The sequence below is a fragment of the Ursus arctos genome, unplaced genomic scaffold, assembly GCF_023065955.2.
Source record: "Ursus arctos isolate Adak ecotype North America unplaced genomic scaffold, UrsArc2.0 scaffold_4, whole genome shotgun sequence".
In the NCBI taxonomy this organism is placed as follows: Eukaryota; Metazoa; Chordata; class Mammalia; order Carnivora; family Ursidae; genus Ursus; species Ursus arctos.
This window is the reverse complement of record NW_026623056.1, coordinates 73,330,459-73,354,080: the sequence shown is the minus strand read 5'-3', so window position 1 is coordinate 73,354,080 and position 23,622 is coordinate 73,330,459. Positions and strand designations below refer to the sequence as shown.

Sequence of the window (23,622 nt, the reverse complement as noted above, 5' to 3'; positions counted from 1 at the left end):
ACAAGTAATATTAGAAAGTTTGTGTGGAATAGCCAAGGAATTTCTTCAACCAAAGTTGTTTATCAAAATCTTAAAATGACTTCTAGCTACAACATCCAGAAGAAAAACAGATAGTGGCAATTCAGTTGTTTATCACTGACACTTTTATGGCATGTTTAAACGTTAATTTCTTCTTAATTTAACCACTAAGGATTTTAATTTCCATTAGCCAATTACATTTAAGGATTGACCTATAACACCGCAAAAATGAATTTTTTAAACAAAGATCAACTAAAACAATGGTCAAAGACTGTATCTGAGGATGTGGTGTGAAGTATTTCAACACGAAGAGCTTATTTTTTGATAAAATTATTTAAAAAGTAAAAGATGATCACATATTTATAAATATATCAAGACAACATTGATATTGCTCCCATTTCAATTTACTTTATTTGAAGCTGAGGGCAGAACTCAATATTATTTTCACTTGCAATACATTTATTTTTTTTTTTGTGTAATCCATTGTGAGTGATTATGGCATATATAAAGAGAGATTTACGGAATCTTTCTAATCTAATTTTACACACGACTAATATTCGTTCAAATGGGTAACAATTTTGATCTGGCACTTCAGTCTATCAAAAATGAACATCGAAATAGCACTGTAACTATAACTTAAAAAGAATTTTCCAAAGTTTCTCTCAATTTTTAATATCTGCTAAAGATAACTGGCTCCTTCAAGCCCAAGTTCCCTGAAATTCTCCTGATAAAAAGTGTACCCTCTATTAACGGTTTTCCTATTAAACTGAAATCCACGTGAATAATTTGTTTGCCCAAGATAGGATGAAAAACATGCAGGGCCTTCTTATGCATTTAGCTCACAAAGCTTTTGTTTTCTTTTGTTTTTTTCTTAAACCCCTGTTTGTTGGAGAGGTTGTTGGGTGAAATATATCGTCCTTAAGAAACAGAGCACTTCAGCTGTATAGTAAACTGTAGTATTTCAATCACAGAATCAAATTGATACCCAAGAGTTGGTTTCAGTCAGGTTTCTATATTGAAATTCATAACAAAATAAACAACAACAATAACAACAACAACAAAAGGTAATGGACCATGGGCAGGAATATTTGATCATATGTATATGTGTACAAGCTATTCCAAGCTAGAAGTTCCCCAAGAAATTAAGGTCAATGGAATAGTTTTGGTCATAGGGTCGCTGCAATCGAAACGCTCTGTAGCATTGTTCAAGCCTCTGTGATCTTGGTGTTAGGCTTTGCTGTCGTCTTCTTTTGATTGTATGATGTCATTAGACACCTTAATTTCTATAGTTTCTGGATTTAAGACTTCTTTTCCATTTTCTTCTTTTAAAGGCAATTTTCTGGAAGGAAATATAAAAATAATGAATTTCATTTTCTAAGGCAATTTGAGTGGTACTACTTAATACTGAGTTACTGCCTTCTAGAAGACAATATCTGCAATTATTAGAATGAAAAAATCAGATTTGTTAAACGTAATATCAAAATGATATACAAATAATTAAATAATCAGACGATATTGTCCATTGTAAAATGTGATGTACTGAAGAATGACGAGTGAAATAATCTACTTGTAGATTTAGATGCACCAAATCGATCATACAGGGTGACTTAGATTTGATTACCAGCTCTTGATATGAAAAACAGAACTGTTTGAAATCTAAACAAGCCAGTATTTTTATATGTCAACTCGGTGAGTTACTAGTACCTATGTTTTTTCAAATAAAAGCCATTAATAGCTGCTGCCATATTCTGTTACATACTTCAAGAGCTAGGTGAATTAGCTATATTCTTTGGAACTTAGTGAAAGAAATGTATTTCAGGACTTTCTCACTTTTCTTCCTTTACTGTATATGTTTTCTTTAATTGGTCTCTCTCACTATTATTTTTTGTTGTTATTTTTGTATCATTAAAGAGCACATTTTTTGAAAATTGTTTTCAGTTATTACCTATGAAGGAAAACAAGCTTTCTTTCTTTCTTTCTTTCTTTCTTTCTTTCTTTCTTTCTTTCTTTCTTTCTTTCCTTCCTTCCTTCCTTCCTTCCTTCCTTCCTTCCTTCCTTCCTTCCTTCCTTCCTTCCTTCCTTCTTTTGTTTTTAAGATTTTCTTTATTTATTTGAGAGAGCAAGAGAGAGAGCAAGAGCAGGGGAAGGGGCAGAGGGAGAGGGAGAGGGGGAAGCAGACTCTCCACTGAGTGGGGAGCCTGATGCAGGGCTCGATCCCAGGACCTTGGAATCATGACCTGAGCTGAATGCAGACATCTGCTTAAGTGACTGAGCCACCCAGATGCCCCTTTATTTCTTAACGATAGCTTCAGAAATCTTACTATGATGACAATGATTCAAGATGTATAGTTTTTTCTACCAGTCTTGAATTCAGTGGTTTATGATTATGCCTTGTGTACACAGCTTTGGGAGTTAGATTTCCTCCCTTGACAAAATATTTTTTTCACATCAAAAACAAATTCCAGTTCAATTCTGTACTCTAATGTCACCATTTCATGGGGTAGTGAATGCTACTATGCTAGTTTCTCTGGGATTTACTTGTAATTTCTTTTATATTTTTGAATGAGACAAGCAAGCCATTATATTCTGAAGATCAAAGCTATTACGTGAAAACTAACCAATCAAAAATAAGTCACGGGTAAAAGTTACTACGACTCATTGCTGGGAATGAAATAGCATCTACTTCTTACCTATTAGGGCAGGTGCTTTTATGTATATTATAAGTAATGCCTTCACAGTTATTCCATTCTCCCATTCCCAAGTGCAGCAAATATTGATAATAAAAGATACAACCAACGGGTCACTTCTAAGCAGCAAGACATAGAGAAATTTCGAGGTTGGAGGGAAGTTAGCATAATGCTTAATAGATGTCTTACTCAAAGAACTATAACACTGGAATTAACCAGTGTTTTCAACTAATTCTTGGATGACGAATTTTCGAATATATATTTTTCACTACTTACATTTATGATAAATTGTTTTTTTTTTAAGATTACAATTTATGCTATTATTTTTATGTTGAGTATTTCTTTTCAATCATTGACGATTGGAGAAGTTATTATATCATCCTTTTTGTTTTTGTTTTATTTTTTTGCAAAATGTTGCCCTGTCACATGTTAGGGCATTTTCTTAGCTAGTTTTCTGTTTTGTTTTGTGTTTTTGTATTTTCAAGTTTTTAGTTAAACTCCAGTTAGTTAACATATAGTGTAATATTAGTTTTGAAGTAGAATTTAGTGATTCATCAATTACGTATAACACCCAGTTCTTAGCTAGTTTTCATACACACCAATCTCTCATTGTAAGTGTTAATCAACAGATAGAAGTTTGTTTTGTTGTGTAAAATATTGCTTCATTGAAAAGACTTTTAATTTCTGAAGGGGAAACTACAGAATCCACCTTGTAAAAGCTGCCTCCACAAGAGTAAACCTCAATTTGAAGGTAATAATCTCGAAATGCAGTCACTGACATGACCTCAGGATTTATACTGAAAATCTAGCTACAGAGTAGTACTTTGTATTTCTCTAAATAGTAATTATTTCAGTCCCTCAAGAGCAGATAGCAAGCATTTCTGAAACAAGTTATTTTCTTCCCTTGTGACAACACACAGCCTTCCATTTAGGATGAGAAGCCTAAATCACATTTCTCTGCAAGTGAGTGTTTGCTGGTGAAGACAAAGGGATCCTTCAAACAAACAAACAAACAAACAAACAAACACAATAAAATTTAGAAGTAATTTTAGTGAGCAGTATTTAAAGAATAATGTGATAGTCATGGTTTTGTTTGCATCCAATATATTCCATAGAATACTATTATCACATCTTAATAATGCCCTTGGCTTTCATCATTTTAACTTTCATGTCGCCTGAACATCATCTTTGCACATGTTCATCATCTTTGCAGATTGAGTTGAAATACTTGCTATGGCTATAATGGCGCTCTGATGGGTACAGAAAGAAAGAAATAATAGAATCTTGAATGGAGAGCAAGCACCACTTCTTATAGACATTAAAATGATACACAATTTAACAGCATTTCTTCCTCTTCCTAATGAACAGTTTTCTTTTTAGGGTAGACTTCTGTACATTTTCATACTATTGATTTTTATTTTAAATTGTGATATTCATATACAGAGTAATGGCTAATTTTCTGACTGCTTTTTATTCCAGTAAAAGTCACATTTTGACACTATCACTTTTTTTAAAAGATTTTTAAAATTTTTTTTTTATTTTTTTAAGATTTTATTTATTTATTTGAAAGAGAGAGAGAGCAAGAGCAGAGTGAAAGCAAGATAACACAAGCAGGGCCAGGGACAGAGGAGAAGCATACTCCCCTGTTGAGCAAAGAACCCAATATGGGACTTGATCCCAGGACCCTGGGATCATGACCTGGGCCAAAGGCAGACGCTTAACCTCTGAGCTACCCAGGCGCCCCTTATTTATTGATTGATTTTAGAGAGAGAGGGAGCGTGTGAGTGGAGGATAGGGAAAGGGCAAAGGGAGAGGAAGAGAGAATCTCAAGCAGACTCTCCACTGAGTGCAGAGCGTGCCCTACACATGGCTCAATCTCACAACCCTGAGATCACAAGCTAAACTGAAATCAAGAGTCAGACAGACGCTTAACCTTAACTGACTGAGCACCCCAGGTGCCCTGAAAGTATCACTTTCTTAAAGAGTAAAATAAGGGAAAGAAAACCCAACTCTAACATGTTCCATCTTTCTGATATGTTTACATAAAATTATAAATATATGTTTGAACAGATTTTCTCTGGCATTGATACAAAATTTTCATGTGGGATGTCTCCATAGAAAATGGTTTTCTATATTCACATGTATTTTCTTCGAAAAAGAAATATTTTTCTACAAATGATGTTATTTGTAAATATATGCTGCAAGTAATGATAATATGTTATCATTTTACAAATATTTATCCAAAACTAGTTAAGCATTTGAAGCTACTTACTCAGGTTCTGTTAGTGGTGTGGTTTCATTTGGCTCATTTACTGGGCTCCCATCCTCATGATTAGTGATTCTTTCATCCTCTGTTCTCATCTCCACTATTGGTTCTTTTGATCCATCTTTCCTAAAAAAAAAATAAACAAACAAAAAAACCTTGCTCATGTAATGTAAAAATAGATGCATTATGAAACATAGTTTAGAATCTGCGCTTAATCTCACCCCCCACACACACACTAAAAATCCAACATGGTCAGATTAAGACTACAACTAAGAATTTTTTTTTCATTTAAATTCATCTCACCCAGATAATTCACACTCAGAAAAAATAGAAAGGGGAAATTCCATTTTATCTAGAATTCTTTTTTTTCATCAAAATTGTGTTAATTTTTTGCAAAAGTCCAAATTTTACATTTGATTGTGCAGTTTATTTTGGGAAAGAAATAAAAAATATTTTGTTAAAGGAAATGATGACATGAAGTAGCTCTTTCCCCCTAACTAGCCATATGCTTTAGATTTTTTATATTTGAAATATAGCACCAGAAATATTGCTTCTATATTAAAATTTAGAAGATAAAATTTATATATATGTGATGTTTTATTGTTTTAAGTGTTTCTATGAATTATATGAATGATTTTAACTATAATGCGATATTGACTTTACATATTCATGTTTTCAGGAAAATAGTTTACATAAAAACAATATTATAACATATATGCATGATGTTTTCATTCGTAAATTCAAATCCATGACATCTTTATTGGATTTTTAAAATATGAAAATAGGTGTAATTTTACATAATTGTGAAATTTTCATAAAATTAGAAACTTTACTGCAAAGTTTTGTTCCTCAAAAAATGAACAAAACGGAATAAAAATAAGGAAGGCATTTAGTGATGATAAAGGGTAAAGTGAGATATAAGCAGTGGGAATGATACACTCATAATAGAGATTATAATAGCACACGTACAAAAAAAATGTAAGGGAGGGTTAGGGGTCCTCACCTCCCCAGGGGCATGGTCTTACTATCCAATCCTGCAACCTTACTCTAACATATTTACAAAAATGAACTGGAAACTTATGCCCATGCAAAACTCTCCACGTGAATGTTTATAGTTTTATTCATATTTGCCCCAAATTGGAACCAACTAAAATGTCCTTCAACAGGGGAATGGATAAAGAAACTGGTACATTCATACAATTGGATATTATTCAGCAAAAAGAGAAATGAGCTATCAAGCCACAAAAACACATGGGAGAACCTAAAATGCATCTTGGTAAGGAAAATAAATGAGTCTGAAAAGGCTACATACTATGTAATCCCAATGACACTGCAGTCTGTAAAAAGCAAACTTATAAAGAACATAAAAAGATCAATGTTTGCCAGGGGTCCGAGGTGAGGGAGGGATATAATGATGGATCACTGGGCACGTTAAATCTAATTAATATTGTAACGACAGATACATGACATTAAAATTGTTCTTAAAAATAAGTAAACTAGGAGTGCATGCAAAAGAAATCAAACAAAACACCAACAATGACAAAAATATTTAACAGACCTTACAAATACTGACTCTTGAACAGGAAAATATTAAGAATGATGAAACACTTCTGATCAGGTGGCAGGTTTGATATTACTCTTATTTCACTATGTAGGTCCCTCGCATACATACACATCAAAATCTGAAGAATGGATTCCAGGAGAAATGGAAGAAAATCTGGAACCCTCTAATCTAGAGTTAATAGGGAAGAACCCTCGATACCTCTAAAATGCAAATGTCCGTGAGAACTGATGATTCAGACATGGTCAGTAACCTGAATAGGGACTCGAAGGACGCAAGATCTATATACTAGTAAAGATGATTAAAGAGGCCACCACAATTAAATTTTAGCTTCATGTTGTTTTGCTTGTTGTTGTTGTTATTCTTCAACTGATTCTTTTAAAAAATTCTTCATGATATCAATGCTCTTGATGACGTAGAGGATGATACTGTTTGGCTATTGATGATTCTGAGCAAAAAGAGTGATGAAAGGTTGGATTTTTTGTTTAACTTTGTTAACAACAGGTGCAGATCTATTTGTGTGGATTAAATATGATGGAATGCAAAAAAATTAAAAAGAAGACAGTGAACTTGGATTTTAATTGTATCCTCCTTACTGAAAATAATATGTAAGCAAACCACTTTATGCTAGAAATAATAAACATTACTAAAAGGAAATTAAAGAGTTACAAGAGAACATGGTGAGTTGTCTTAAACTCCTTATTTTTGTTCTTAGTGATCTTTTACATTTTTAACTAGCTTGTCTATTCATATATTATAGAATTCTACAAAGGGCATATAGAGAAAAGTACACCTCCCTAACCATTTCCGATTTACAGGATATTTAGTGACCTATCGTAGAGACGAGCACATTTTCAAATCGTGTTTTCCAGACACATTCCTTCTATTCATATACTAGCATATATGCATGAAAATGCAGGGAGTTATTCTTACACAAATGGTGCATCCTAACTGAATATAATTTTGCCTTTTCGATGAATACTAGAACATTTAGAGCTGCCTCTTCCTTTTTCATGGTGCATACTGTCCCATTGTATGTATGGACCACCATGTATTTGGCCAGTGTCCAACCAACAGACATTTAGGTTGTTACCAATATTTTCTATTACGATAAACACTATAAGGAGTATAAAGTGCATATTTTACTTACCCATAGGTGAAAATATCTGAAGTACACATATAATTTACATGAGTCAAATTCCTATCCTGTATAAATTACATTTAATTATACATGAAGTGATATCGGAATTATTACTGATATTTTCTGTGGAATTATAAAAAAGTGATAAGGTAATATTTTATTTAAATTGGCATAAAAATGTATGCCACAATTTATGGACAATTTCACAATGTATAGACTGGTAAAAACTAAATAAATTCCTGCCAGGTTTCTAGATCTGATGATTAAGCAGGAAATGACAAGTACAGCAGAGTGGTTAAGAGAATGTGCCCTGGAACCAAACTAGCTGACTCTCACTAACTCACTGCATAAGCATTTCTGTGTCCTGTTGCCTGTAGAGTAAAACAGAGATGATAATGACACCGAACTAATTTCTTTGGAGTTTAGAATAGCGCTTGACATACACGCGGCACTTAATCAGTAACTGTCTTCAGTATTCTAGGAGGGCAAGGAGGATTTATGTTCCGAAATACATTACTAAAACTTGCAACTTCAACAAAATAAAGGGAAACAAAATGAAAATACCTCAAAGCACACTAAGAAAGAAATATTTATAAAATTCATCAGTTCTCAAAAAGGGAAGATTTATATAATTAATGGCATCATAAGCAAAACCCAAACTTTGGGATAGACTGGGAAAAATATTTGCAACAAATATGACATCAAATAATTAAGGGTCACATTATATAATTAAAAAGTAAGAGAAAAGTTAATTAACTCCATGAACATGTATACAGAATATGAACAAGAAATGCCCAGAAGAAATAAAGTGACCAAAGCAAAATGACAATACAAATAAGCTCAGACTTAACCCAGATCAGAAAAGTGCAAATTTGAAATGATATCTTTCACTTATTATATTGACAAAAATAAAAATAAATTGATAACATTTAATGTTTGAGAAGGTATAGAGAAATACATATGCTCCGATTTTATTAAGGGTATGAATTAGTATAGAATTTTGTGGGAAATTTGTCAGTGTTTTTCAATTTTGATGTACATTCCATGTCTAGGAGCATAATGTATATTTACAACAAGATTTACGTAAAAGTTAAATTCAGACCACGTATTATACTTCAATATGATAAAACATTGAAAGTTTCATCTAAATTGTCATGAAAGACAAGTGGATAAATGCATTATGGTATCTGATACTATGGAATACTAGTTATTTATAAAAAGAATGAGTCAGAAATTTACATGCTGGAAAGGTACCTTTTGAAGCTTCATTGCTGAGAAAACACTGCAATAATAGATGCACATACATATGTGTGTATATATATACAAAGCAGTGTGTGTGCATGTGTGCGTAAGCCAGATGTAACTCTTACCTTTACTTCCTATAGATAAGGTATTTATTTCCTCTAGCTTCTTTCAGGATTTTTTCTTTATCTTTGAATTTCTGTAGTTTTACAATGATAGGACTAGGTATAGTTATTGTTGTTTTCTTTTGTTTTGTTTCGGACATTTGCACTCCTCCATGTTCTCTGAGCTTCCTGGGTCTGTGGTTTTGTGTCAGATACTAATTTGGGGAAGTTCTCAGTCATTAATGTTTCAGATATTTCTGTTCCTTTCTCTATTTCTTCTTCTGGTATTCTTACTATACATATGTTTCACCTTGTGTAGTTGTCTCATAGTTCTTATTCTGTGGATTGTTTTTAGTCTTTATTTTGTTTGGCTTTTTTTTTTTTTTTTTTTTAGAGAGTGGACAGGGGCAGAGGGAGAGAGAGAATCTTAAGCAGGCTCCATGCAGCACCTACCCGACATGGGGCTTGATCTCACAACCCTGAGATCATGACCTGAGCTGAAATCAAGAGTTGGACGTTTAACCGACTGAGCCACCCAGGTGTCCCTCTGTTTACTTTTAAGTTTTGGTATTTTCTCTTAAGAGTTCAGAGATTCTATCTTCAGCCATGTCTAGTTACTAGTAAGTGCCTCAGGGATATTCTTCATTTCTATTGGGATGTTCTTGGTCTCTAGCATTTCTTTTGGATTCTTTTTCAGAATTTCCATCTCTCTACTGATGGCCCATCTCTTCTTTCATGCTGTCCTACAGTGTTCTCACTATATTAATCATATACTTTAAAAAAATCTTGGTCGGATAATTCCAATATCCCTGCCTTCTCTGAATCTGGCCCTGATGCTAGTTCTGCCTCTTCAGAATAATTTTTGCCTTGAGTATACCTTTTAGTTTTTCTTGATCCCAGGACATGATGTACTGGTTAGAAGGAACTGCGAAATAAAGGCATTTACTAATGGGGTGGTAAAGTGGGCTGTGAGAGGGTGCATTCGATAGTCCCATCATTAGGCCTCAGTCACTGGTACGTCTGCTCCCCTGGACTCTAAACTTCACAATTGCTTCTTGGGATTCCCCACTGAAGTGAGTCAGGATGGCTGGAGTGCCCTGGAGTTATATTTGCCTTCTTTCCCATGATAGTAAAGGGGGCTGGTTTGGATATCTCTCTCTACATTGAAAAGCCAATTTCACACACACACACACACACACACACACACACACACACACACACACACACTTTGGCTAGTTACTTTCTATTAGTTTTTAATGTTTTAGTTTCTTTACTACTTAAGACTAACCAGGAAAATTCTTTCTTTTTTTACATAGCATTTATAACAGAAACTATTTATTTATTCATCCATTTGATTGTTTTTTAACTGAAATGTGTTTCCCAACAGAGTAAAAGCTAGATGATGGAAGGGACTCATTTGATTTAACTCACAGTTGTATCTTTGGGGCTTAGAATAGTGCCTGATTATGTAGGTGTTCAATAAATATTTATTAGCATAAATTAATGCTTGGGTGAATAAGAGTATAAGCATAGTTTGATAAAGTAGAAATCATTCACCATTTTTATTAGATAAATGATGAGAATGCAGGATAAATATGTTTAATTTAAATTTATAAGAGCCAAATAATGGAATATTCTAGAACTTAACATGAATGACATTCTGTATGTCACTGACTTTAATTTCTCTTTTCTGAAACTTGATACTTTTTAAACAAGAATATTCTAAATGTGTAATTAGCGTATTCTGTAATAAATCTGCATAGTCTTATAATTGTGATAACATGAAAGTACTAGTCTAAGAAAGCTTCTGATCATGTTTAGAGGCCAGTAGAGATCCAATCCACCAAATCAGTTATATTCTATTTCCCATTGTGATTTTATGTAATATTTTTGAAAAAAAAAATAGGTATAATATTTTCCCTATTCAAACAAAGAATTTTTGAAAAAGAGTTGAAAACTATTTTCCCAAGCAGGGGAAATGATGATATGAAAAGTTATGATGGATAACAAATACAGAATGAACTCCATGTTTTCATCTTCCCAAGTTTTTAAGGTTAATTAAACCCAGCAGGACTTACAAACCAAGTGTTGATGGATAAATTACCAATTAATAGAGTGAAATAACAATAAACGGCAGAACTTGAATATTGCATGCAGTCACCAATATCCCTCCAGTTAATTAAGACAAAATCATGATTTCTCTTTCTTTCACCCTAAAGTCAAATCAATCAATAGTAGTTGACTCTACCTCAGCTATATATATACTTCATACATATGTATATGCTTATAGTACTACAGCCTTGGACCAAAAGAATATTATTTTTTACCAGCAGTATTTCAAGATCCTCTCACTCAGTCTTTCTGATTCTAAATCATTCCTCTACACCTATCGACCTTCCAGTAATTCATTCTTAACAAGAAACTAAAGTAATCTTTAAGCAGTTATTGGGGGTGCCGAGTCTTTTAGTCAGTTAAGCTTCTGACTTTTGGTTTCGGCTCCGGTCACGATCTCAGGTTGTGAGATCAAGCCCCGCATGGGGCTCTGCGCTCAGCACAGAGTGTCCTTGGGATTCTCTCCCTCTCCCTTACTCGCTACCCTTCCCCCAGCTCACTCTCGCAAATAAATTAAATAAATAAATAAATAATACTTAAAAAAAAACAACTTACAGGAGCTTTCTATTTCAAAAACAATGTTTCTTACTTTGACTGAAGTATTAGATACTTTCGTTCCTAGATAATTCTCTAACCTGACATTTATACTAGACCCTCTCTGATTGGCACTGCTCCTGCTCATCGGCCTTTAACACAGTAAGCTTATTCCTGCCTTACTTTTGTATCAATTGTTGCACGTTATAGAATGTTCCTGCCCTGATTGTTATATTGTTGTCCTGTATCACTCACTGCAGCTTAAGTTTCACTTCCCCTGAAAGGCCTTTCATGACCCAAACTATAGTAAGAATTTATAACTGTTTTTCTTTTTTCTTTTTTTTTAGTGCTTATTACTACCAGATACTTTCTTTTTAGTTAGTGCTTATTATCTGTTTTCCTAAGAGAAAAAGAGTTCCATGTGAATAAAATTCTTACTTGCTTTGGTCATCACTTTACTGCTTGGTTACATAGCAGTGCTTGTTACCTAGTATTTATCCAATAAATATTTGCTCAGTGGTTCAATAAGAATGAAGACATAAAAAATTCAGCTTTATGTGTGTGTGTGTGTGTGTGTGTGTGTATGTGGTGTGTATATATATATATATATATATATATATGTATATACATATATATATATATCACGTATATATGGTTATGTTATATAATATATGGTGTTCTCAATACGTGAAAAAGAGACTAGAACTGAGTTTGGTATATATTTATTTAGTTAATAAGACAATGTAAAATCACAGCAGGTAATTAAAAAGTAGACTTTGTTCTAATGAGGAAAGCGGGAGATACTGGATAGTGAATTGATTCCACTATGTTTACTATGCACACATTACTATCCCGTTCAAGTGTGAGGTAGAGCCTGATTTCTGTTTGTTCTTTGCTGTGTTCTGTGTCCAACAAGTAAGTAGGTGATATTTTGATTGTGAAATGAATCTAATGTTTTTTGAAATGAAAATGTTTGTTATCTACCTTAGTATCCCATGAGGTGAAACTATCCCTTAGACAGAATCCATAAGAAGTGGTCATCAACAAATTGCATAGGAGGATTGAGATAGCCTCGGGGATGTAAACAAAACACAACACAACAGAGTGCAGCCATGAAGAATGGGTTCTGCTACATCGCTAAGCCTAGAAATTAATGCAGGAGACTCTACTTGTCTAAATGGATGTATAAAAAAACAAATAGAAGTGACTCAACAATAAAAATAAATGGATTACTGATAAACAGAACATCATGAATGAATCTTAAAACTTGATCCTGAATGAAAGAAGCCAGACACAAAAGAGTAAACATTACAGGAATCAATTTTTATCAAGTTCTATAACAGCTAAAAATGATTTATGATGAAAAAAATTAGAATAGTAGTTGCCTGGGGCAGGGTGAGGAAAATGAGTTGTCTGGGTAGAAACATTAGAGAAATTTTGAGGATGATGCTAAGTTTCTGAATTTTGATAGGGCTTGGGTTATACAGATACAAACGTTTGAAAACTTTACCTAAAGAAAACATTAACAAATTTTGAACTGGATGCAATGTTAGGCAAGTTGAACTATAGGGGTTAAGTGTATGGATACACTTTGAAAATGCAAAAAATAAAATAATGGATTGAGGGATAGATAAATATGGGATAAGAGAAATATTTTTTTGTCGAATCCAAGAAGTGATAAATGGGTGTTGGCTATAAAGTTCTTTTTACTCTTTTGTATGTTTTAGACACGTAACAGAAAGACTGTAAGATTTAAAAGGTAACGGAAATGTTCTTAATTCTTCAGAATACTTATTTTTGATTACAGGTTTTAATATACACACATATGTATGTGTATACAAACACACACATATATATATACACAGAAACATTGTGTGTTTATATGTGAGTGTGCATGCCCTCCCATGCCTTCTAACTTGTTTCTTTGAGCCTATTGTACTCTTGGGATTAGATACAAATCTAGTGAAACAGCACCGAACAAAACAAAAAGTATCAAAACCTCTTAGTTGTTCTTTTACATGACAAAGGAGTTTTCCATAGTATTCAGCTCTATGTATTTTCTTGGAATTCATATTCTAATTGACTGAGATGCCACACAGAGTGCCAACTTCTAACATTTAGTCATCTTTTGATCAAAATTTGGAAGAGTAAGTTCAGAATCTGTACTAATATGTATTGCATAGCACATATAACATCTCTATACAGACAATCTTGAAACCTCCATGCAGTCATCTCCTACCCTTGAAGGAATTAGCATAATTAATGTTTTTACTCAGTTTACCCAAGTTTTTAACTCATATTATTGTTGGTGTCCTTCTTTTATTCAATATAAACAAAAAATGATGGGAAATTCATAAATGCAATTGTACCATTGTCTATATTTCTATTTTTTCCTAATTCTACTTAAATCATGACAGTAATTATTTTTTGTGGATCCCATTTTAAGATTTATTTTTTAATCGTCTGTTTTCAAAAGCATTTGGCTCTATACCATGTTATATTTAAGATCATACAGACTTAAGATCAGAAAGCAGACAGTACAGTGTCCAATGGTCTTAGAGTCTCAGAGCTCTTTACTCTGCTCAGAAAAAAAGTCCCTGAACAAAGTATGCAAGTTTGACTATGGCACTTGTGTGATGTAATGCACTGAGAATGTCTGCTACTTACAGGTATGCAGCTTTTCCTTCTTCGAGTTCTTTACTTTTCCCACTAGAGCCACTTTTCTTCCCGCACATTCTCCTCGTGATGCACATCAGTAACCCACATTGTCTAATAAAGAAGCAGCTGACGTCCGTTACCACAAGGATTAGCAAGAGTGCCGCCACGCCCAGGCCAATGACTGCTCCAAGCCCAAGACCATTAAAAAGCGTATCTTAAAAAATAAAAGAAAATAATTTTACTAAGCTCCAAATTAGAAAAAAAATTGACAGTTATTTTGAAAATAAATCTTAACTAAAGAGACAGGAAAAAAGTGATAGTCACTGGTGAACTTTAATTTCATAATTGTTGGGAACCAGTCTCTGGCTGGGAATCATTCTCTGGCTTTCGAACAATATTTTAAGCAACTGACATGTGAATGATTTGCAATATTTTTTCAAACTTTATTTAGAAAAAAAAACCTCTTACGTAGCTCTCTTTCCAATATACTTTTTGATTCCCAGAGGGGAAGATAATAAATATTATCACATCCCCAACTGTACCACAACCATTAATGGATCATCACATTGTTAAAAGGAAAATACAGTCAAAACTCCTGTAAGAGAAGGTTAAGTAAATGTTCTATATGGAATGGAATTATCTTAGTTTTAAGTCTTAAGCTTGCAAATGATGTGTGCTCCAAGCACTTTGTTTTGACAGAGAACACATTTTAAAATATCTGTATATGAATATTTTGAAAATCATCATTTTAGAATAAATGCTTTAGTTGTATTTTTTTCAGTTAGTATTTTAATAAATCATATTAGACCAGAGGCAAACTATGGTACTTATGATCTTTCTGAAACTTATCATGGGAAGGTAGGGGATGATGGGAGCCATTTTTCCTTGACAGGAGGTTGTGGGAATTCCTGAAAGTCATACAGAAATTATCCATGGAAGGTATGACTGGGTATAGGATAGAATATGCTGACTGACACAGTAGAAATAACAAGAAGCAGAGTGGTAGTGAAAATGAATCAAGTGTTTTATAACTATAGTTGAAGATAAGGGTAGACTACACAGCCACAGGAGTATGGGCAGTAAAATAAGCACCGTGGAAAGAGATTAAACTGGTGATACTGTGTTATCTAGAGGGAAGAAAAAGAGTTCTTATAAGACAGTTTTAGAGAATTATTCAAAATGATTCTTTTAAAAAATTTTTATTTATTTGACAGAGAGAGAGGGCACACAAGCAAGGGGAGTGGCAGGCAAAGGGAGAGGGAGAAGCAGGCTTCCTGCCTAGTCAGGAGCCGCATGTGGGGCTCTATCCCAGGACTCTGGAATCATGACCTGAGCTGAAGGCAGAGCTTAAGCCACTGAGCCACCCAAGCGCCCCTATTCAAAATGATTTTTTTTTAAAGATTTTATTTATTTATTCGACAGAGATAGAGACAGCCAGCGAGAGAGGGAACACAAGCAGGGGGAGTGGGAGAGGAAGAAGCAGGCTCCTAGCGTTGGAGCCTGATGTGGGGCTCGATCCCAGAACGCCGGGATCACGCCCTGAGCCGAAGGCAGACGCTTAACCGCTGTGCCACCCAGGCGCCCCTCAAAATGATTCTTAACCCAATTACGTTAACATTTGCTTAGATAACATTATAAAATTATACTTATCCTTTGCAATGATAAATGCATTTATTACTCAGCATCATAATGCCATCTAAATTCGTAAGAGGTGTGTAATGCAAGTGACAGGGACAGATGCAGACTTGGTTTGGAGAAAACCACTTCTGGAAAAAGCACATATGTAAAATGAAGTTTTTCTAAGTTATATTTTTAAAATTCAGTGTAATATTTTAATAATGACTTGAAGAGATTGTGAGCTAAAGGAATCGATATAACTCTTTTTATTTTAAATCAACAAGCTGGTGCTGAACGATGACATACCTGTCTGAATCCCAGCAGATTTTTCTACCGAATGACTGAGCCTCACATCTATACTTATTTTATCTTTTTTTCCCCCAGGAAATGCATGCTATATAAAAAAATCATTCTATCCGTGACATGGTTCCTGGCACTTTCCCCAGGCGACTTTGTGGTTCACCTGTGCTAGAACATGGAGGTACTTCTACAGAATCCCTGTGAAGTTGCGGGTGAGAATTCTTCAAGTACTGAACCGACAAACTTGTGCCCCAGCAAGTATAAATTTAATTATAATAATGTACTTAACACCTCTAGCACTTATTGCCCAGTACAGAGTAAAAATTTAACAAGTATTGGCAATATTTATTATTATTATTATTATTATTACTGCTACTACTATTATTATTTTGCTACTGTAAAATTTTAGGGAAATGAGGTTTTGGTGGAAAAAATAGACCATCTAAAGTTAAACTAGTCTAGAAACATATTTCCTTCATCAGCACCGTAAGGTGGGACACTATCTCTTATTAAACACTGATTATTCTCTTGAGAATAAAGTCATTTTTTTTTACTTAGGTTTAGCTAGTTAGCTTTTAAATGATAAATATTTTATTTGTGACCTTTTTAGCATTAAACCAGTATATTGATCTGTTTCATTTCCATCTTTAGAAAAGCTCTTAGAAACATTATATTTGCAAAGCACCTTATGGTAAAGGAATATTGATGTTAAAATAGCTATTATTTGTTTTCTAACAAAATTATACCTTTTAAACTCATGATTATAAATGTTGAAGGTTACTTGAAGTTATTTTTATGGAAAACCAAATATTTCTTGTCATTGCAGAGGATAGGATATATAGCAAGTAGATTCATGTAATAGATATTTAGTTTTCCTTTGAAAGTTATGGGGTTTTTAAAATTGGCTTAAGAATGTATTTAAATGCTAATATTATCTCACATTCCATGAAATTAGGCTGTAATAACTATGAAAGCCAAATTTTCTAATGTTTTATTTTTATTTTTTCTGCCACCTATTTACTCTGGTGGGGAAGTTTACTCATTTGTCTTTGGTTTTTTCACAAACAAAATCATGACCACATGTAAAATTACATCACTAGGATTTGAGGACTAACAATGATTTATTTTTACAGTAACACGCAGAAAACACTTTCTTTTTAAGTTCAGTCTTAATTATTGAACTAATTGAAACTGAACACAGCAATCATTTAAAGGATTTTAAGTTCAACTTTTTAGCTTTCCAGGATATTTGCACATGTGCTTTATAATATATGATATTTTATGATAGCTTTTACAAGTCCATTACATAGGAAAACAATGTTAAGAGCTCTACTTTACAGATAAGGAAACTGAGGTCCAGAGGATACAGCGGCCTAAGTCATTAGCTTTTATATTGTTTATACCTGTGTTAGATTTACATTGTATATTCATCATCAAATAAACAAGAGAGGAATAACATAGTAAATACATTAAAATGTGTAATTTTCTTACAGAAAAATGTCCATTTTTCCCTACACTGCTAGAGGAGAAGCAACTATTTAAATGACGTACAACAATATAAATCATTTGTTTATGTATTCTTGCTATTAGCTCTCTTTTTAGTGATCATTTTGTATTGTTCTTTGAAAAGGGGCATTTTATATTAGAATTTAATAAGAATAAATAATTTAGGAATTTTAAAGTTCAAACATCTATTTTTTGGTATATATTTTATTATTGAAAGCAAATAGGAGAATCAGACTGACTGAATTTCTATAACTTCCCTCCCACCTGACCTTCCATCCCATGAAATTTAGAAGTTGGCAAGCTGAATCAATACAAGTCCGCAGACCTTTATGTAATCACATCCTAACTGAAATAAACACATAAAATCAAAGCATTAAAATAAGAAAAAAAAAACCCTTCATTTTAAATTTGTCACATGCATGTCTTCACGTTTCTGTTGTAGAAGTTAATTCACAAATAAACACTGAATTAATTTCCATGAAATTTATTACATTTAATAATACTAGGTTTTCAAACACCAGTACACTCTATTCATAAAACTAGACTTGCTTTTTGACTCCTTAAATGGTTTGGTATTTTATTTAACTATTTTCTGTGTGTACGTATCATCTTCTCCAAGTAGACTGGGAATGACTTTCAGGACTTGGAAAAGTAATAAAGACACAAAGAAAAAAAGTTGTTTTTTTTTTTTAATTTAATAATGGAGATTTCATTTTTGCTCCCAGAATAGCAGTAGCTATTTCCATAAAAGATATTCTTAAATATCAGTAAGTAAACAGTGTATGAAAGACAAGAAGACATTCAGAAACCTTTTGGTGTTTCTCATAACATTGCTAGGTACTATACCCGCCAAAATCGCAGTAGGTATACTTGTCTCCTGCTTATATGTTCTTCCTTCATCTTCCTCAGAGTAACAGACTTTCAAACATCAATTGATCTATGGAAAATCTAGGTGTAAATCTATACACCTGTTTACATATATGTGCCCTCCGTGAAAAGAGGTGAAGCAGGTAACTCTCTGCAGCTGGGCTCCACCGAAGCCACAATGATCAGCTACTTTAAAATCAGACATCTGATCATCTCAAGACTTTGTGGCTGCATAGTTAAAAAAAGAAAAAAAAAGGAAAAAGAAAAAAGAGGACTACCAAACCATTTATGCTTCACAAACCTTCATTGAGTACCTGCCTAATTAGCGTAGAAGTAGATGGGCTTCCTGATATGTACTAAAATTGAGCTAAAAAAAATTAACATAAATCTTTAGGTTTATACATCCTTTTAAGTCCTTTTCTACTTACGAAGCACAAGTTCCTAAAATTTAATTTCATTCATCAAGTTCCAAATAATACAACCAAAGAACAAAAGAGTAAGATTTTATATTAACAAGGGCATATGGTTAATAGTAAGGGCTTTCCCCAGAATCATGGTAATCTTGGATTATAGAAGGCACGCTCTAGGGTAATACATCCTTAAAAAAAAAGACATTGCACTAATTTAGAGACCAACTACCATCCCTAAGGATTTCACACAGTTTCTCATTGTGTTGTTAGACAAGCTGTTTTCAAAAATCACCTGTCACTTACAGAATTGGGAATTATCTTAAATTTATGTTTTGTGATTTTCTCCTAGGATCCCCAAATTAACAAAGAGTAAAAAGGTGTAGCAGGAAGAGTAAAAGTATAGAAATGAGACAAGGGTCTAGACTGTTTCAACAAAATAATAATTTTTTAAAAAGTTCTACAAATTTTAATAAGCCTTTGCAATTTCAAAAATGATGAGGATATTGAAAATAAAGTCTAATCACAACATTCTCCCAGTGTGGACAAAGCTGCAGCCTTTACATTTCTTGACATAACCCACTTTTCAAGAAAGAAAATAATATTCTCCAATCTGTGGAGTTGTGTAGAGAAATGGCTTATTACGCATTTACAAGACTTTCTACTCCCTACTGGGAATCCCGACCTACTAAACAGAACCTAAATCATGTGAAATTTGTCTTTGGACTTGATTAAGTCTTCTCTCAGCTAAACTAAATGGGGAATCAGGCATGTGTAAATGCGATATTTATATATTTTAGGTATTTAGAAAAAAATCATCCAAATATCTGTTTTTAAATATTTGAAAAAACATGACTTTCAGGTCACCTTGGTGACCTGAATCACAAATAAAAGTAAGCTTTGATTTATTAAATATTATAAAATTCACTATTAAAGAGGGAAGTGTTAAAACCACTGATATTAGCAATCTGAGCACAAGGTCACACTATTTCCATTTCTCCAAATACCACATTTCTCTTCTGGGTCATGACCATGGCCTCCTGCATTTATGGTGCCCGGTGTTCATCCCTGAATGGATGGATCCATTCCATTTTGATTCATATTTAACTTCCCTGTTTGAAACAAGGGCTTGGACTTTTGAAGTTTCCAATATCTGGTTAGTACCCCTTTAACTGTATTAATTAGAAAGAAGGAGAATATCATTACAAATTGCATCAGCAAGGAGGATTAAAAATACCATTTTCCATTAATTTAAAAAATTTAAAAATCAAATTGCAAACTTAAGAGCAACTATAATTGGATTTTATATTCTTCCTCACCTCTAAGCTACTTTTTTTATTGCTTCCCCATACACCCAGAAAAAAAATGGAGTGTACCCTCTTAACATATATGTTTATCCCTTAAAGTATAAACAGGTAATATTTTATAATATATTTATACTTTGATAGCTACAATGCAATGCAACATATTATTTATACATTTTGTGGCTCCCACGCTGCAATTAGATATAACTAAATCATAATTACAATTTTATTGTTTCATTATTGATAAAATGCATGTAATAATTCTCATGTATCCTAGCTAAAATATTCTTTGAGATTCATATTGTGAAAACAGTTTAATAATTCAAAGAACTGCACAAATGCATTATTATTTCATTTGTTATACTTATTACTCTATGTTCACTTTGTAGTAACTTCTTATTTTTGTTGTTTATAGTATTTTCTTTTAAAAAAATAGAATTTCTCTTTTACCCAAAACCTTCCTAGATTTTAGAAGCTTAAACATTTGAATATTGCTAACATTTATGAACTGTGATACATAAATATAATTGTAAATACATATTTACATTTCACAAGTGGTTTTTTATTGTTGTTTCTGATAAACTGTCTTTATTAAGGTCTAAGGTTTAAGGTCATTTTCATTCTTCTGGCTTTAGATGTGCATTTCACTGTGACTAGAGCTCAACATGGTTAAATATCATTCCTTTTTCATTTGTTCATTATTCATATAGCAAGTTATCTTTCTGGTCATTCCCATACTTCTGTATGTCAAAATCTTTCCTGAGCTTTGTAAGAGTGATGTTAAATAAATGAAAGCAAAAGAATTAACTAAAAATTCTCTTAATGTCTCTGATAGAAGAAACTGACTTTTGCCTCATTTGGGATAGAACATATTCTTTTTTTTGTATGCTCCTGTAATTCACCTGCCTTCCTTACCTCACCATTAGATTCTTTTGTTGTTGCTATTGTTATTGTTTCTTTTGTTGTTATGGTTATTTTGTGCATCTTAGACACATTTGCCTTCACTGAAATAAAAAAGAAGATGGAAACTTTCAACAGATTATTGCTAAGTGAATCAAAACCTCCTCCCTAAAATAAAGACTGTACCTCTTTTGTGTTCTAATCTTTTCTCTCTCATATCTTGGTTCCCTCTTGGACAGCTTCTAGTATTCATGAGATAATGAAAGCATTTACATCATTCAGCGTCCTGACAAAATGCACTTATTAGCGACTTTTTAAGTTCACTCAAGTTCATATTATTCAGATATTTAAGTGCTTACTGAACCAGCTGAATGAAAACTCTGTGGGTGCAACATGAATTTTCAGGCATGAGGTTTTCAATGAACAATGTAAAGATAAAAAGTACGTAATGCTAGTAATATCTGTGATGGCTGTGAAAGACTGTTGTTACCAGTGAAAAGAAAACTGCAGAGTCTTTTATAAGGGATTCCATTTTGGGAAAGGAATCTTGAGACTTTAAAATTTAAAATCTTAAAAAATACATAAAAAATCAAAAGTTACAATCATGAAGGGAGTATACAATTGTATGAAGTTGCACTATTTATAAGTATATTGTGACCATTCTGACAGATTTTTAGTTTTTAGAATCACACAAAATTTGCTGTGCATTAAAGGGACATGTATTGAGTTTACTGGAGCTCTTTCAATAATCTAAAAACAAATTATAAAAGTTCATGTCAGAGATGAACTTGGTAATCCTTGATAATACTATTTGTGGATCCACACATTAGTTTAAAGGTTGAAATTTTCAGATTAAAAAAAAAAGATTTATTTATTCATTTTAGAGAGAGAGGGAGAGAGCATGTGGGGGGAGGAGGAAGAGCAGTGGGAAAGGGAGAGAGAAACCCATGCAGATTCCATGCTGAGCGTGGAGCCCAATGCAGAACTCGATCTCATGACCCTGAGATCGTGACCTGAGCTGAAACCAAGAGTTGGATGCTTAACCGACTTTGCCACCCAGGTCTCCCTGAAAATTTTTCGGTTTTTAAATATTATAAGTAAAATTCATCAATAATTTTTCAGCATTATTCAAATACATTAACATAGCCTACTGTTGTTATTTGTATGAGTTTTAAATCCGCAAGCTATTTCAGTATATTTTAATAAGGTAGTCATGTTTTTTCTAGGTATACTCAGTTAAAAAACATTGACGTAGATGGCTTCTTGCTTACTACCAAATTTTTTGGGGGAAGGGAGAAGACTGTATTTTATATCACCTATTTCTTGCCACTGTGTCTCCATTCTTTAGTTATTTTGATTCTTATGTCAAAATGTTCTTTACATATATAACTATTTTTTACATATATAACTATTTTTTTACATTTATAATTACTTTTTACATATATATACATATAAACTCAATGATAATCCAGAATTCCCGTTCAAATCACTTCTCCCTATTAGGAAGTATTATTTGGGAGAAGGTAGGTTAAGAGGGCAGCACAGATAAACCAGACCTTATTTATCTATTTACTCATTTATGTTGATTATCTGATTTGGGGCAAGTCAATTAGCTAATTGAGGATATTTGGTTTGGTAATGGGAAGGGAATTGTAAACATGTATATTATATAAAGGGTATTTCTAATTATAAAACTCTACACATTTTCCTAATAATGTCTTTTCCTATATATGCTTGTTTACAAAGGCAGAGTCATAAATTAACTAACTTTTCAAAATATTTTCTAGTCTTTTGATAGCACAGAAATAATTGTGCCCAAGGATAAATTGGGCAAAAATACATGATCATCCTTCATTTTAGCACAATGTTATTAAACAAGTTTATCAAGCAGTTGTGAAGATAAAATATGAGAAAGGCAAAAGACTCTCTCTCGGGACTCTTATGAATTGGGAGAGCTGAATAAGACATGTAACTTAGAAACTGAAATGCAGTGCAACTGATTGCTTTACTAGTGGTAAAAATTAATGTGGCCTGAGCAGATAGGTGGGAAAAGCATATAAGTTAGTAGTTAATGTCAGGTAAGACATGATAAAGAAGAGAGTGTTTGAAAGGTACTGAAGAATCAGAAGCTTCCTGTGTGATGAGAGGAGTCTATTTCAGTCAGAACATGCTGTGACCAAACATGGAGATGTATGAAAATAAATGGTATGTTTTGAAATTAGCATAGATCTACAAATATTAGAGGTAAGATATTGAGGACAATTGGTGTAGGTTGGAGTTAAGTGATAAAAATGATGAAGTTAAAAAGAATAGACCCTGCAACTGAATAGATAAACAAATATATCACCCAAAACAAAATCGACAACCACCACCACCACCACCACCAAAACCTCAAAAG

General features: G+C 33.0%; 1 protein-coding gene across 1 annotated transcript in view; it reads right to left on the bottom strand.

Moving 5' to 3' along the window:
* Nucleotides 1-499: 499 nt before the first annotated feature.
* NCAM2 (neural cell adhesion molecule 2) overlaps nt 500-23,622 on the bottom strand; it is a 496,037-nt gene continuing 472,914 nt past the window's right edge. Inside the window, exons 16-18 of the mRNA XM_044379816.3 lie at nt 14,333-14,537; nt 4,978-5,097; nt 500-1,357 (exon numbers count right to left, since the gene is read on the bottom strand). Coding sequence (XP_044235751.2) covers nt 1,246-1,357; nt 4,978-5,097; nt 14,333-14,537 — 437 coding nt within the window. The 3' untranslated portion in view covers nt 500-1,245. The remainder of the gene's footprint in view (nt 1,358-4,977; nt 5,098-14,332; nt 14,538-23,622) is intronic.